Consider the following 17,912-nt stretch of genomic DNA (forward strand, 5'->3'; position numbering starts at 1 on the left):
CCGATGGATCCGCGGAGGATCCGCGTCCCAAGATATCTATAAGTTTCTTTCTTTAATAACTCCCAAACTACTGAAAAGATGTACACAAAATTACAAAAAGGAATCTTTCCAGACCAAGGTCTACCTTCCTGCAAAACGTGGTGTGATTTCATTTAGCAGTTCGGGCTGTATTCGCGTCTACAAACTGCAAAATCTCCATAGACATTGCAAGGGGGAAAGGTGTTTTAGGATCTTTTTCTCGTTCCGCGGTTCATGAATCACCCTGAAACGTTCCAGACAGCAGCTCAACTTACTTGCGTACTAGTTTTGAACATTTAGCGAAGATTTGTTTAACAGCTACAAAGTTATTAGCAAAACAAAAAAAAATGCTTTGTCTATTGGAAAAGTTGGACCCAACTATACTACTTACTGACTATTGCCAGTAGGTAATATATATATATATATCTTTATAAATATTTCCTCAATGTCGAAATCTGGCTTTGTATTTAAGTGTGTAGATGTCTATCTAGTATCTAGCTATACACACATCTATATGTATGTGTATACAAATATTCACATACACATTTACGAACACACAGACACAAAATGTTATATATATATATATATATATATATATATACATACACATATACATATATATACATATACACACACAGTTAAATGTAGACATTTTAGGCAAAACAACACTTCTTCGCAGTAAAAGACATCTGGACAAATTAATCTGTGTGGCAAGCTGCAGAGTCGATCTAATTTACTGTGTCGAGTCCTGGCACATTCAACTTCTGTAGTAGTGGGCCCACGAGGAGGCAAGGACAAACAGAGCTGTGGTACGGTGCTCATCTGGCCCTTCTTTGGAGATGCCAGTGTACTATCCTTCACAATATGCTGACCCTTGATATTCTGCGTATGATAGTTTTGTAGCACATGCAAGTCGTCAATGGTACTCGATGATACAAGGTCATACAAAGGTAATAATGCAGCATGCGAGCATCAGCAAGCAGAAGACAATGATTGCCTTTGTCCTCAGGCACTAGAGTAAATCGGTAACCGAGGCAGAGGCACTCTTCATTCAAATGGCACAGCAGATAAGGAACATGATGTGCAGGCTGCTGGTTATCCACACAGCAACGGGGACATTGCTCTGACAGAACAGCAACTCATGTAGGGCTCCAGAATCACTCCTTGCATGCATGGGAGCAAGAAGTACCACAATAGAGGTAAGCAGAGCAAGACCCTTGATATGTTTGCTGGACCTTGAGATGGTTGGGACCTGCAAGGACATGCTGCACGAGAAATGCTGAATCACATGTTCTCAATTTCCAACTTTTAATGTAACCATCAAAATTCCATCCCCATCAGTTTGTTCGTAAAAGAAATTGTGTAGATTTGTTTAAATTAATCTCAACACTTAATTCAACAAAATGCTTTTCTGGTATTTCGTTTCTGTAAATGTGTCCTTTTTCTTCCCATTTGCTCGGCCATTCACTCAAGGGTAGATTATCAAGACCATTGGGACAGGATATTCAAATAGATCACAAGTGTGGCATGCTTTTTCCAACAGTGCAATCAGCAGATGTTACTAGTAAATGACCACCGGTTACTGCATCAACCAGACAGGAATTGAGTTAATGGGAAACGGTTGAGACCATGCCCAGATACTCTCGTCTCCACCTGAGATACCGGTCCATCCCATCCCCTTTGTTAGTGTTTCTTTTTTTTTTTTTTTTTTTTTTTTTTTTTTAAATCTGTTTATTAGCATAGTAGGTAAAGCAGTTAGTGTTTCTTTGATAAGCTTCCATCACAGTCATTGCAACTCTCTCTAGCTTTGCATTCCTCACTCCCTCCACAACACACTGCAGACAGTTAGAAAATTTGAGAAACAAACTTTAATTTGCAATTCGTCCTTTGGTTCATTGTCCAGTCTGCACATCAGGCCCACCATCCCACCTACAAGACAACATCATCAGCTATTATCCTTCTTAACCAGTCATCCTTCTCTTTCCCACCACAATTTAAACAACAAATTTACAACAACAAAAATCCTGAGTGAAATGCTTCTCAGATCAAAACTTCAAATTCTGGAACATCCTCCACACTATTAGACCAATGAACCAATGAACTCCTTGCCTTTTCGGAAACAATTCTGGAGGCACACCTCTTTGGCAAGCCGCCAACTGGGCCGTCTGATCTCCATCGTCTTGCTGAACCAGACCCCAGAAGTAGCAATGTGTGCACAAGACACTGTATAATAATTGTAATTTTCCTCTTTCTCCTCCTCCTTTTCTCCTCATCAATGGTGTTATCATTATGATGAAACATTCCCTTTAACCTACAGCAAACTTCTGTCACTTTGCTGAGGAGCGTCACGCGGGGCAATCAGTGCAAAGGAATAACTCAACAACAATACAGTGCTACAAAGATTGCCTGCATTATTTTCTTCAGCGGACGGTCCCTCTTCCTGAACTTTTTTAAATGAATGGACAAGTAATTAAAAAGTGCAGTTAGTAAAGAACATTGCATCCACTGCTGTGTGGGTTACAGGAATACTGCAGATTGAGAGTAGCGTCAAGATGTCCGGAGATCGCCTACATTGTGGCACAGCATTGCTGGTCGCAAGACTGTTCGAGACTCATGGGCCCAATATAAAGGGCTCTGCGTCACAACATATTGTGTGGACTATACGACTGGTTCCATAGACTGAACTTTTAAAAAGGGTTCTGGAGGAATCCCATTAGTACAGCAAACTGCTGGTGAGTGCGCTGCAGGTCAATTCTATCCGCTGTCAGCAGTATCTGGCCCTGCTATGAGGGGCATAACATAGGGTCGTGCAGCCCTCCACGCACGGGTTCCACCCATTAGAGACCCCCACTCAGTCATTCTAAGGGCTATAAGTATCTGTAAGATACTGGGGCCTCGGTGGGTAGGCCACTACATTCTGCATGGGGCCCCGTCATTTAATTTTACGACACTGCCTGTTGCGTGCACTATACAGTGCTCTATTATTTTTACAGTATTCCAATATGTACTTCAATAGGTACTGATGAACTCTGTGTTGTGCCCTCCAAAATTGCATTTATTTCAATGTATCCATATGTTAAAATCCAAGCCCTTCTTTGTAGAACCCTTTAAACTCAATGCATTTCTCCCTTTAACAATCATCAGGTTTAATGATACTTCTTTGTATGTACATCTACTCTGGATGAACTTGTCAAGGCACAAAAATGCATTGAGTAGAAAAAGTTGTCTGAGGGGCTCAAAGTTTAACATATGTATACACTAACTTTGTAGAACACATAGTTCAGCATAGTTGAGGTACATATGAAATTAATATAGGACAAATAACTCATTATCTCTGGAACAACTTACAGCACTTCATAGGAATTATTGTGCTTGCTGTAAGAGTGTGTATAGTAAAATATTGACAATTTACCAGATCTATCTCCACCAAGGTGTACAGCAGCTGACATACTTCTAGTTAAGGTAGTCAAGGCTATGGAAGTTGCAACTGTTAGAGTTCAATTGAGCATAACTTTGACTGTTGACCCACCCCAGGCATTCCCCAGGTGAAGAGAACATGTTCTCTAGAGCCCGGTTGTTTTTTTCCAAAGTGAAACCAAATGCAGTTCCATACACATGTTACTGCCAGGAGAGCAGGTCCCTGCACCCCTCCTACAGCCTGCCCCTCTGTGATAATCAACAAAGTGTTGCCACCCACTCCCACCTTGTCCTCATCGGCCTGCCCCCCCCAGCCATTGAAGTGCATGGAGTTTAGCAACTCCTCCGAGGGCCACTGTTCCTGCACCCCAAAAGCCAACAGATCCAAAGCAATGATTAATAATACACCTTGGCTCCCCTTTAATGAGAGGTCATCAGTACACCTTACATGATATTTTAAAAAAAAGCAATTGTGGGAAAGGAAAGCCTTGCAGAAAGACAGTAGGACTGCGAGATAGATATACACGCAATGCTCAGAGGTAAGCCCACTGGAGGTTCATGTAAGAAAGTCTATATAGGACTTGCTGCGTATAGTTATGTGTGAATTCAAACTCCAAAACCCCACTGACCAAGCAGACAACCTTTGCACTTTGTAAACTGAGTAAAATACAGTTAACTTTGGAGGTTTTCTAGAAAAAGTTTCAATAACATGTTTGTGGGGAAATTCTCAAGCTATGACGTAAACTTTATAGCGTCCAAGTCCAGTCAAATGTACTTTTTTGGTATGTTTTCACTGTTTTACTTCTCAAGCTTTACGTTCCAGAAAGAAAAGCCATACTCTTGTAGAAGACAAGTCTCGCGCCTTTGCAAACCTTTGAGTGCTCCACCCTGTTTTTGGGAAAATACAGTCTATGAAGATATAAATCTGAGGCTCGCGGCCGAACACACAGCATCAGCATAACCCAGAAGTGTACAACGCTTGAAGATCAACATGGAATCCTAGGCCTTTGGAAAGATTGGCCAAAATGCATCCAATTGCTGAGGGCAACATGTCCCTAACAAACAGAACACGCAATACCATCCAGACCCCAAACCCCACAATGACATCAAGACTGTAGCATCTCCCATATCAAACAATAAAAGGAAGGTGAGAGAGGATGCCATGCTTCTAATGGTCTGAAGAAGGATAACTCTATATATACAGTCCATTTTCACCTCTAAAACATTTAAAAATCATATTTTATCGATTTCCACTCTTCACCACTATCAGTCTGCACAATATTATCTACACCAATATAGTCCAATCAAACAGTAGATATCCGTAGCATGATTCCCCGTCTCGGGCGCCTGTGAATCCTACAGAGTAAAGAAAGATCTGAGCACCTACCTTGGTGGTATCGTCCTGCGACCGCTGGTACCGCTTCCAACGGCAGCCATAGATCCCGGTTAGACACGACAAACATAACTGCGGCTCGTAGTACTGGAGCTTCTGGTGCTTGACCATACTCTCCCCAGCCCTTCAGCGCTCGGCTATCAAAACCCCATCAGGCCCAGCGGCACCCTGAAAGCAAAGAGGCGGTCCATTAGTGGGGGGTGCACCGGTAGCCAAAATTATACATCGATGGATTAAAAAATGCATACATGCACAAGTTGAGTGTGGTTGTCACCATATCACTCAATCTATGAATTAGCGAATACTTGTGTGAGTCTTTTAAACAAAACACCATGATAAGCTACCAGAAGACCCAGTCCTAATCAAATAGCTGACATTCTGCAGACTGGGAAAGATTTACTGGGCTTTACTAGAAACCTGGGGACAGTCAGGCACACAAGCAGGAAGTGGTGAAGGTAGTCCAGTTGAACAATTACAGAAAACAGTTGTTCGTAAGCACACTCGTTCAATTAGCTTTTTCACCTTTGACATAAAATTCGCACATTAAAATAAATAATAACATAATCCAATCACCTATCTGAAATGAGGTAAAATATTTATGCAGTGAATTAAGAAGTTCAACATTCAGCATAGACAATCAGGTGTGTTTTAAGCCAGTAAATTCTAGAGGATTTGCCCATGATCACTAAGCATTGAGATTGAAAAATATGATGGGGGCATTCCACAACAGTCACGTAATGAGTACTCAGTACTTAACTCAAAATACATTTTATTTCAAAGTGTTTTCAGCTAAGGATGTGGCTTGACTTTATGTCTCACTGAGTGTGCATTGTGAGAAATCTGGGTTGGATCTGAGGTTACATGAGCCCAATTCTAACAACTGAGATTTTTTTGCTTGTGGTGTCCTAGGGCACCGTACTGTGGCCACTCCAAAGGAGTGGGTCGATTGGGCGGAGGGCGAGAACTCATTTGAGCTCTTGACTCTCAGGATAGCAGGTCAGAGTATTCCACTGATTAGTTAGACTGCATGGTTCGTTAAAAACTCAGAACTGGAAACGCAATAAATGATAGTAAAAAAAAAATATCAATGTCCAGTAATTTTTTTGTCTTTAAAAAAGAAGAGTACTTGAATAACCACAAAATTAGGGGTTCCACAAAATATAAAAATCTATTCAAGATACCAAGTAGAAACACGTATTGGAACAGCCTCAAAAGGCATTACAAAATACAGGTGGTGAACATTAAGGAAAGATCATAGTACCAAAATAACCCTGTGAATGTCAACCAGACCTCTTAAGTCTGAGGCACATGACAGTTTGTGGCAGTTGACCCTACTCCTAAAACCACAACACCCCCAAACATGTCTATAATACACATGTGGTATACAATTATTAAAATGTCAGGCCTGCTGGTTTTGTTACAGAGGGTCACAATACATTTAATAGTAAGAAAAACACATGTCACCATTATTAACTGCAGGAAGTTACCACAACTATAAACCTATTTTGTCCTTACATATTAAGAAGCCATGTCTACAGACTTTGACATAGTTGGAATAGCAAAAACTACGAAAAAGTGAATATTTGAATGCAGGTCATATTCATTTCTTCTTTTAAACCAGATTGCTTAACTACCACAGAAGACCCCAAAACTCAATGAGTGAATGTACTTGGATAGCACACTACATGGTCAGCCTCAGGAGTGTGCACAACATAGAAAGACATTTCCTGGGATCATGAGCCGCTTGAAACTGATGTGAGGGACCTCTCTGGGGACTGCCACACTCCTGACAGCCAACAAATACCAGTTATGTCTCCTGGTGGTGCCCCTACCCTTCTAATTTGAAACACCCATTCAATGGCTTTTACCACGGCTAAAGCTTTGATCCAGCCACTGCAGGCGTTTGATACACCTGAGTTGGGGCACTGCTTCCTCGTAGGGGCACTGTGTACAGAGTGACCGGCTGGGTTAGCTGCCCAGCACACTTGCTGCAGGAAGGGAGGCGATCTGCTTTCTCACTCCGCACACCTGCTGCTGCGGGTGAGGACGCTGGCTGCCTCCTGCTGTCACCACACACAAGAGCGGCGACAGAAACTACTGGCACTCAAGTAGACCAAGAAGCTCCTCTCTTCACAGGACCAAGGCTCTCAAGCCAAGGACTCCCCAGACGAGTGATCCTTTGTTAGCGCTTCCGCCTTTAATGTGGCGAATAGTGAAAGAAGTATAACAGCACCAATAATCTTCCTGATCTGCCACAAAGCTACCTACAGCCTGTACACCTGTGCACACATTATGTTATGATGATTTGCATGGTGTGCATATCACCCTGGGTGAGGGTATCGTGGCACCTAAGAAGAGAGGGGGCGGTACTGCCCACACTGCGGTCTAGTGGAGCAGTCAGCATTTCAGTTTATTAGGAAATTTCACATGTTTATGTGTAAACATTCCAGGGCCTCTTCGCCCAGCTATTGACCTAATTTTAAAGGTGGACTCTGAGGGTTACAGCTCAAAACAATTTTAAACAGACGCTTACTGTGGGTGAAGCCCCATAAAGCAGACTTACTCAGAGATCAAGTCCAAAAAACAGCTTCAAAACTAAAAAAAGAGATAGGTTTTTCACTGTGTTCCCTATTTATGTGATCCTAAACCCCATTAAAGCTGTAGCAATACTCAAGCATTCTATCCTTTCCTTCAAGGGCAGTGTAAGCAAAAATTATTACACAGCCTGGTTACTGCTGATAACCCCTTCCCTGCGGGGGTAATCCCGCCACGGTGAGGGGGAGGGGGTGAGCGCGGCACCGCGGTGCTCGTGACGAGACCAGGTCGTCATGAGTCACGGTGGAGCTGTGCTCATGACGGCCTGGTCTCGTCACGACCCCGCCCACTGATTAATTCGCCCGCGCAGGCGGGGAATTAACTGCGCATGGGCGGATCGGCGCCGTTATAACGAGACCAGGTCGTCATGAGCACAGCTCCACCGTGACTCATGACGAGCTGGTCTCGTCACGAGCACCGAAGGGGTTAAATCAACCACAACTAACCTCAGCCATTCATTACAACAATGAAACAGGCTATAGCACTCTCACTAACCTAAACGATCTACTAACTGGTCTCTCTCTATTCTTGATCCCCATCATGCTTGTCCTTATGGAGTTGCTCATCCAATCACTCGCCAAAAGAAATACAACCACTTCACCTAATTTAATTTGTAGGCTCCCCGCCCATCAAGAAGCAAGTTAACTACACACTGCATCATTTCCAAACAAGCTCTATCTACACACCCATACTTAGAAACCACCCTGAATGTAACTTTCGAGGTTAAATTTAACTTTCTCCATCGATCCAGCAATTTAGAAGGGATCCGAGACAAACCTGTTCACACGCTTTCTCCGTCAACCCACCTGCAATTCAACCCCAGCCACAGACTGTCTCCCTATAAACATACTGTGTGCAAAAACACCTAACCCATTATTTAACTTGCATCTCAACAACTTCGCCATGTTGCGTTTTATAATTTTGTCTTCTCAGGTATTTGTACAACATATAAATTACTTCTCTGGTCTCCAAGGATCGAAATAGTAGTGCAGTCCAATTTATTGACTACGGTCCTGATTTAGATTTTGGCGGAAGGTTACCACATTACAAATGTGTCAGATTTCCCATCCACCTCCATACAAGAGCCACAGGTTGTTTGTGATGGAGTAACCTGTCCGCTAACCTCCAAATCAGGCCCTAGGGCACTCTAAGGCAGGAATACTCAAAGTAAGGCCTGGGGGTCGCATGCGGTCCTCCTGACCTTTACATGCGGCACCCTTGGGAAGGAGCAGCATTGGACTGCTGTTGACTCGACTCCGCACTAACATGGAAAAAACTGTTAAATATACAGCAAAGAGTAATTTAAAGAGAAGTAACTAGGCCCTTAACTTTAGAAACACCTTCATTTTAAAGATAGCTGCTAGATATACATGTTTGGCTTCCCTTACTCCCACTTTACACCCCCCCCCCCCCCGCATCAGTGCGGCCCCCGGTCACACCATAGACCAAACTTTGCAGCCCCATGGAAAATGTTTGTGAGTACCCATGCTGTAAGGAAACCTGACTCTACAGGGGTAGTGAAGACATCGAGTCAAGATTTAGTCCAGGAGGTGGAAGAGATTAGGACAGACACAGCATGATACAGTAAACAACAAACAGCAAACTAAATAAGGCATCAGGAAACCTGCTAGGAATATTAGACTATTATTAATAGATAAGTAAAAGTGGGTCTGTAAATATATACTTTTAAAACTGAATGAGTCACCTTCTGAAGTGGAGATATAAACTGAAAAATATTCATTGCATTGCACTGCAAAACCAACATAATATAACAAATGCCAATTATGGCCATCTCGACAATGCACATTTTTTTGTTTGAACATCATCTATTCAGGCATAACGAAACATCTTATTACTACTCATTAATAATCTCCCTTCTTCACAGCCAGCAAAAACGTGCGTCAGAGTCACTATCAGCAGGTGAAATTTTGCTGACTAAAGAGGTCTTATTTGCAGACCCTCCCATTATGTCACACTTCCTGAGGCCACAGTCAAGTATGACCTGCACAGACTTGCAGCATCAACATTCATTAGTGAATGTATGCTCTTGCACAGCTTAATCTGAGCTGGAGATTGGGGGGTCCCACAGGAACCAGCATTTATTTTTGAGACCAGCATTTATTTTCCATCAATTAACTTTGATTCATGGCAAGTTACAGAAAAACACAAAAGGGGAAATAAGTAGGAAGAGAAAGACAGACAAAGGAAAAACGCAGGGATGAAAATCCTTTAAGAATGAGCTAAAGAGGCAGAGAGCTTCTGGTTGTGGATTAAGCCCTTGGCCGCGGCGGTAATTCCGCCACGGCGCTAGGGGGCCGGGGGGCCGTGCAGCGCCACCATGCTCGTGAGGGAACCACTCCGTCACCAGCCACGGTGGCGCTGTGCTTGTGACGGAATGGTTCCGTCACGGCCCCGCCCGCTCAATAGAACGCGCCGCGCAGGCGCGAAATCAGCGCCGCGGAGGCCGGGCAGTGACGGAACCATTCCGTCACCAGCACAGCCCCACCGTGACTCGTGACGGAATGGTTCCGTCACGAGTGCGCAAGGGGTTAAAGAGGTATGAAGAGTTATCAAGACTGCACAGACTTGGTATTCGGCACCACAACCTTTGATAGGTGCATTTAAATCAAAGCAGCCTTCTGAACAAAACGTTGGGCTTTGGCACATACTCTTTTACACATTATGCGTTGTTCGCTTGTGCACTATGTGAGAAGTTGGCCTGATATATGATGCTCACTAGTTCTAGTGATCACCTTGTATCAGTCCAAACAACCCTTATGGTGATTGGTTGTAAGTCAACCTTATAGACCAGCTATCCTAATGGTAGCATGGACAAAGCAGTCTTAGGCTAAACTCTTTTGGCATGTGAAGCCAGCTGCTTTACCACAATATAACCCCTTGAATACCAGATGAAAGGACACCACACAGGTTGTTATGAAAATAAACACTATATTTATTAATAACAACACCTCTGAACTCTTTATGAGGTCAGAGGGCTAAGCACATGACAATCTCTTAAGAAAAATACGACAAGTTGCACAAAATTACAATGGTGCCCTAGGGGCACGACAAACCATATACTAAGTAAGTGGAATGTGAAAGTCGATAAACGGAATGGAGCTGTCCAGAGGCTGGAGGTTCGCTAGGACTACGCTATCTTCACCTTAGGTAAGTAATAGGAGGCCCACGGGACGCTTGTGCAGAGTGTGAACTCACACGCGAGATGCGTAACAACGTCTATGGACAGTACAGTTCAAGTTAAAGGTGAGTAAGGACAATCCTGACTAGCTAGGACTACAACGACTGTGGAACTGGACACTAGGACAGTTAAACTACCCTTGAGCACCGAAATACTCTCGTTACCTCACCCACGGGCTGCGGGTGCATAGGTGTCAAAGTGTGTCGGGTTCTCGCGTTGAAGTCAATGGAGCCTGGAAGAAAAGATGCTGCAGGCGACCAGGAGGAAGATGTCCGGTGCGATCCAAGGGTGGATCGGTGAAGAAGAGGACCTGAAAGCAGAGGGGACAGTGTTCAAAGTCACTAGCCAGTGACCGGTGTGGAACCAGGAAGGAACCAGGTGCTGTTGTCGCGATCAGGTGAAGAGTGGACGCTTGACTCTGCAGCCACGTGGACCAGGAGGTGTCTTCTTCGACCAGGATGGAGGCACGAGCTGTCCCACGCAGGCTCTCGCTGTCGGCGGTGTCGGATCCGGAATCGGAGTCAACAGGCCTTGGCAAAGGCAACCCACGCGGTGAGTGGTAAAGATGTCTGGTGCGGACTAGTAGAGTTCGGGGTGCCCCTCTTTTGGAAGGGAGCAAGGGCCAGTCTGGAGCAACCAGACCAGCAGTGAAGATTCAAAGGTTCGTCGTCTAGGAGGCCACTAGCCAGCCGGCAAGTGACCAGACAACGCGTTGAGCAGCAAACAAGCAGAAGGGCCCCACGCAGATCTCGTGGAAGCTGGAGGGCTGATCTTCGGTGCAGGAGCTGCTCGGGCTGGGGCTTCTCAATCCCCATAGCACTTGGTCGAGTTTACCTCGGGAGTCGTGCTGGAAGCGAAGTGCAGGTTCTTTCAAGATGGTCGGTCCCACGTGTCTCGTCGCACCCACGGATCTCAGCTTTGCTGCAGATGTGAGTTGAGGTCGGAGAGGTCTGGGAATCCGGGTCTCGTCGGGCTCTGAAGTCTGGATCCTCGAGGGAAGAAGACAAAGGGAAGCCGCTGGACACTTGATGGTGCCTGCAGTTGCAGGGTGGACACTCCTTGTCCACAAGGGAGATTCTTCAGTCTTCTGTGGAGCAGAACATCGAAGTCCAGAGTTTCTTCTTGTAGAATTGTTCAGGATAATCTAAATTGGAATGGGACCAGCTCCTACCTTTTTTCTGCTAAAGGGGGCTGCACTACTGACTAGGTTCCTCCCCTGGGTGGGACCAGGAAGGGAGGTGGTTACACCCCCTATCCTTTGTCCGGTTTCGCACCAGAGCTGGGGCTGGAGTGCCCCAGCAACTGGTTTGAACCGGTGTATGTACTGGGCACCTTGTGTGCCCCAGGCATGTCTCATTCCTTTCAGGCCTCCCTACCTCAATACACAAAATCCTGTCTGGGGTGGTGCTAGCACCTCCCAAGGCAGGAAACCCTTTGTCCAGGCCTCCCTTGCTGGAAGGACTCCCAGCAGCAGGAGGTCAGACTTGTGTCTGTGGTGGCAGCATCCATTTTGTGATGCTGAGGCTTCGTTTAACTTTTTATCGGGGTTCACAGTTACATACATGTCGTGTCCCACTAGAAGGGTGGAATGCTACCCCCATCGCCAGAATTGGCGAGGGGGTAGTATTCCAATTCGTATGACACCTTACTCGACATGTTTTGATAATGCTATACCAAAGTTAGCATTCAACCGCGAGGAATATAATGCACTTAAGAGTATATGGTATAGCGTTATCATGGAACAGTTATTAGGACTTGGTTCCGCAAGCTGCAGACGGGCTCAGCTCATGCCAGAGCACCATCTCACATAATTCCAAGCACTCTGCCTTCAGGATTGATAAGGCCTGCCATAGGAGTGACTGATAGGAATATATGTGTCCATTTTAGGGTTAGATATAGGTATACTATATCTATAGCAAAGGGTGATTACACCACCTTGACCCAGCTGTCTTGCAGCCAGTTGTGTCAGTTTTGGATGGCATAATACATGCTGCAGCCCCTGGTAGGCCCTGGGTACACCTATGCCCTGGGTACCTAAGGTACTCTGTACAGGGACTGACCCAGTATCCAATTAAATAGGTACCTAAGGTACATGGAGTCCATTTTAACAGAGAGAGCAGGAAGCATGGGGTCCTGAATAGCAAGATCCCAGGTCAACTAAGTCAAAAACCAGCAAAACACTAGGCAAAACGTTGGGGGTAACCATAGTCAGATATCCACCTTCCTACACACTGCAGAACAAGTCTTCCATTTCTCTCAGAGGTATTTGGAGTCACAATATCCACATGCTAACCTGGTACAAATTACCACATTCAACCAGGCCCCATGTGCCTCAGTAACCGATCTGAAAAGGGCTCACCTTAGGACTACTTGAAATTAAGTCCCACATGCCCTCGGTGATCCCTCAAAACAAACATTGGCAATGCCAGTAAGTCTTGTTTTCTTTTATATATATGCAATGGAACAGCCAATAGGTCTGCCTTTCAGTTAGGGAAAGTGTTTGGTAAGAGTTGGGCGACATTGGATGTGTTGCGTCTAGCTGTCATAGAAAGAAAATGCCATTATGAAGCAACCACTTCCTCAAAGAAAACTATTCTAAAAAGGAGTCAGAAGATGAGGTTTGAGTACCTATTTTAAGTTTAACCCCTTGCATGCTGCGCGAATTTCCGCACTGTGTGGGAGTTTTAAACAGTGGGCGAGATTCGGAAGGCCCCCAGCCGTCGCGCGCACACGCCCACCGATACGCATGACGGCAGGGGGCCGTCCCGAGGACCGAATGGGTTAAAAGAGTAAGCAGCCACATATTACATAGTAGATACAAATAGACTAGTATTTTTGGTGCATCTGTAAGAAATCCAGAGAATGTTATGATTCTTTTCTTTACGAAATAAAAAATACTATACATGCAACAATGTGCCTAGCCTGTCATCAAGACAAAGACGACTCACTTTCCAAATGAAAAAAGTCATAAATCAACAATTTAATATGGAATCATTTTTGTAAAGTAAATAGATCAAAGAGCACACCGAGTCCGAATTACAAGTTATGGGTCATTTTTTTCTACTATATGAGAAAAACAGTTGATTGAGTCCCTTCAGAAAACTTCATGGGAACATAAATGGGACAATGTAACCATCCAAGAAGTCTGTGGTCTTGGTGAACAGTGCATCCAAGCAATGGCAAACTGTAAGACCTGTCATCCATAGTGTGGTCTTCCCTCCAACATTTTGCCTGCTTACTTCCACTTTTTGCTGTATCTTTTTGTTGGCTGTAGGACACTGAGCACTTTAACAGTGCTTACCAATGCTAACATGCATGTGCTTCCCCCCTAAACAAGGTGGTATCAGTGTATACAGGATTGGCATATTTTGTTCACTTATAAGACCTTGTAAAGTGGTATAGCATATACCCAGGGTATGTAATCTAAATGCTACCAGTGAGTGAGCCTGCAGCACTGCTTGCGCCACCCACAAGCCCTGATCTTTGGACTGGGTAAGAGTGGTCTGCTTAATTCAGACACTCTGTTCATCACCACCCCCTTTTTCTGAATCATTTTGTCCACCATAAGCGTGGAAGGGTATACTCAGACATGAGTCCCTTGCTCACTGCTCCATCAGGATTCAAGCAAGCCGGGCCGACGACGCCTGAAATGGCAGAAACCGGTCCCCGGAAGCTTGTCTCCTTTCTGGTGAAGAATTGGCTTGGTAGTTTGGTCTGCCCTGTTCCCATGATGCACTGGGCCAGGGACAGACTAATTTGCATATAGCCAGGTTCTGAGCTGGGATGGGGCAGTGAGCTAAATAACGGTGATGGATCAAGCCCTGATCTTTGGACTGGGTAAGAGTGGTCTGCTTAATTCAGACACTCTGTTCATCACCACTCCCTTTTTCTGAACCCACAGAAGTAGCATTTCAAATCTGTCTCAGGCCTGCCATTGCAAGGCCTGTGTGTGCAGTTTACTGCCACTTCGTCTTGGCCTTTAAAACTACTTGCCAAGCCTTAAACTCCACTTTAGTTACTCATAAGTCACTCCTAAGGTAGGCCCTAGGTAGCCCTAAGGGCAACGCGATCATTTTGATCGAGGTACTTTACATTGCGGTTTTCACAACGACTAGCGTTGGAGGGCGATGGATTGAGGATGAATATGATTTTCTATTCCAACTCCAGCCCATGTAACAGTAGGGAAGGTGTTGGAATAGAAAATCTTTTCTCTGCTCTTACTGGTCGATGTGCCATGCAGCCTGTCTTCACTACAGGCCAGGGTGAGTGATAGCAACACTTTGTGCATGCCATCTGACAACACCAAACACAGGAAGGGTGGGAGTGATGAAGAACTCATCTGCATTCATCTACATTCTGATACCTCGTCCTGTGTCCCACACAAAGTGCTGAATAGCCCTCACAGATATTCTGGCAGACAGGGCTGGGTTGAAAGGGCACATGAGCACTCCAAAGGCCTGCTTTGGAGTCACCCCCACTTCAAAGACACATTTGGGTAGAAGTATTGGGACCCTGACCCTACCAACACAGTACACTACTGGACCTGTGAAGAACTGTGCCCGGAGTAAAGACTTGTGCTACGAGGATTGCCTCTTTGCCTGACTGCTGCTCTTAAGGAACTTCTTTCTCCTTTGCTGAGCTGCCCTGCTGCCTGCTGATCTCTGCCCTGCTAAAGCAAAGACTGGACCTATCTCACTTGAACCCAGAGTGACTAACAGCTTGCTAGCTTGCCCCGTGTTCTGAAGGCCCAGGACCATCAAAAACTTTCTTCAACACCACTGGCACTCTGCCATCTGTGAGTCCTACCCACCCAAACGGTGCCAATCCAGTCGTGGGCCAAATTGCCCTTTGACGCCGATCGGCATTGCTTCAACAGACTGCGCAGCTCGACGAAGACAAACAGCGTGGCTCAACGAAGGTGCAGCACCTGTATCATAAAGGAGATCGACGCCGATGCCTGATTGGCAACGTTGCTTTAGCTCCATCCACGGGATTGACAATGACGCAGCGCATTCTCAACAACTTGCTTTGCGATGTCGACGCTCACTCAATCCAAGGTACTTTGTCAGAGGGACACGCCTGAGTCCTGTACCGGCCTGCCCTCCATCATGGTCGCCTGAACTTTGGCTTTACCCCAGTCTAGCCTGACCTCAAGTAACCATTTAGCGCTATTGACTTCTAAGCACTATTTTTGGTTTATTATTTAGAAATTCATAACTCCGGTTCTTATTGGATTTTTTTGTTTTAAGCTTGATTTTCTCATATAAATATTTTCTATTTTTCTGAACCTGTGTGGAGTATTTTTGTGGTGTTTCATTGTCTTACGGTGTGTGTGTGTTGCACACATACTTTACACATTGCCTCTTTAGATAAGCCTGACTGCTCTGTGCCAAGCTACCAGAGGGTGAGCACAGGTTATATTTGAGTGTGTCTATCTTGCTTATCCTGACTAGGATTGTAGTCCCTACTTGGACAAGTGCCATAAGTGACCTTTCTAAAACATACACTGGCAAAGCCTATAGGTTTTGCCTTTTGGTTGAAATGCAGACCTATTTTATTTACCAATGCTTTATGCTGATGTTCAACATCAGCAAAATATATTTTTTTGAAAGTGTGAGGATGCATACATTTATGTATGTATCATGATACTACTGCGGCCCAGCGTGATGACGTATATGCATGCATGTGGCACTAGTCATGTGTGCACATATGAAATGTTGGAAATGCCATTGTGGTTTTTTTAACGTACTAATATGGCAGACATCAACCTTAAAGAGGTAAACAAAAAAAACGAATAACAAAAGTGTGTTTTGAAAAAGAAGCAGATTAGCAGCAAATTTCAACTGCTGATTTCACTAAACATTTTAAAGGATTTTTTTTAAGAATATGAAGATCCTAACAAGACAGGCAGGGCGCAATGGAGGTGTTGATGGGGGGTAGGGGGTTGAGAGGTTAATGCAGGTTGCGGGTCAGCAGTGAGTAGTGGAATGATGGTACAGGCGCAAAAGAAGAGCTTGAGGCAGGGAGGCAAGAGAATTTATTTTTTTAAGCAAACAAATGACAGGAAGTGAGGGGTGGCAGAAGAAAAGGGAGAGCTAGTGGGGGGGGGCAGGAACACCATAGAGCATGCAGTGGGTGCATGTAGTTGAGGGGAGGAAGTAGCACACCAAGGTAAAAGCAAAGAAATGGATGTACACCTATAGAATATTGGAAGATAAACGAAAAAAGTAGTTCCCCGAAATGTGAGCAGTCAAATGATATAAATCATCTATTCAAATAAATGCCAAAAAAAGTTATACTCCAAGTGAGGAACAAACAGAATAAGGGGGAAGGAAAGCCATTAAGAATAAAGCAAATGAGACTGACAAGAAAGGCAACCATTGGTAGGTAATGGCTTGGCCAAAAGCTCACTGTAAGTACTGGTACTTTCCACAATAGATCTTCAACAAAAGACAGCTAGAAAATATCTGTGGACGAGACGTAAAAAGAGTCAGTCTAAGACCACATGGGGCCAATGCCTACGTGCCCTCTAAGTGACACCTCAGAAAAGGGTTTAAACTATGATCATGTGCAACCAAAATCTATTTGCCCAAGTTGACCATTGAGAAAAGGGTTCCCTCGGTGACTCCTCTCAAAAATGTTCAGCCAGTACAGAGGTCCGCATTAGAAGCATCCATTCCAGATATATTGCAAACACTTGTAATTTTTCTAGATTGTTAAAATGTGAAAGTGAAGATCACTGTGCAAAGATGCTCACTGGGGAACATCCACTTCCAGTTTGAAGTGTCATTTCTTTGACAGCTGAATTTATGTTCCAAAGTTCCATGCATCAAAGTTTAAAGCATGTCAGGGAAAAATAAGATGTTTCAAGGGAACCTTATTTAAAGGGTTGCCTGTAATGTTTAAGTATTCCTATTGGTACAACCCTGGAGACAGCCTGCATTTCATTCCTCAGGAAAGAGGCAGCGCGAATTGTTTTAAGAATTATCTGCACTACACCTGTACATCTGTGCTCTTAAGATGCTGAAGTCTAATAATAACATAAAAATCACCTAGAATAACTTTAGGTATATACTCGGTCTTTCAGATCCCTTTACAACTAGGGAAGTGTGAAGCCTCTGTAGGGCAGACCCATTTGCCACAGAGGAAAGTACCATTTACACTTGAGAAGTTATGACTGTGACTGAGAATGAGTGAAGTAAAACTGCTAACATTGTTTTTTTCTAAATTCTGTTCTTGTTACTTAAAAGTATTACATCTGTGTATGCAATCACAGGCTCAAAGAACTAC

The 17,912-nt window shown here is 44.4% G+C and overlaps 1 protein-coding gene across 1 annotated transcript in view; it reads right to left on the minus strand.

Moving 5' to 3' along the window:
• Window positions 1–17,912, minus strand: part of GDPD5 (glycerophosphodiester phosphodiesterase domain containing 5) — a 931,881-nt gene that overhangs the window by 637,131 nt on the left and 276,838 nt on the right. Inside the window, exon 2 of the mRNA XM_078658536.1 lies at window positions 4,823–4,996. Within this exon, the coding sequence (XP_078514662.1) occupies window positions 4,823–4,939 (117 nt within the window). The 5' untranslated portion in view covers window positions 4,940–4,996. The remainder of the gene's footprint in view (window positions 1–4,822; window positions 4,997–17,912) is intronic.

Source organism: Lissotriton helveticus, chromosome 8, assembly GCF_964261635.1.
Source record: "Lissotriton helveticus chromosome 8, aLisHel1.1, whole genome shotgun sequence".
NCBI classification, from domain to species: domain Eukaryota; kingdom Metazoa; phylum Chordata; class Amphibia; order Caudata; family Salamandridae; genus Lissotriton; species Lissotriton helveticus.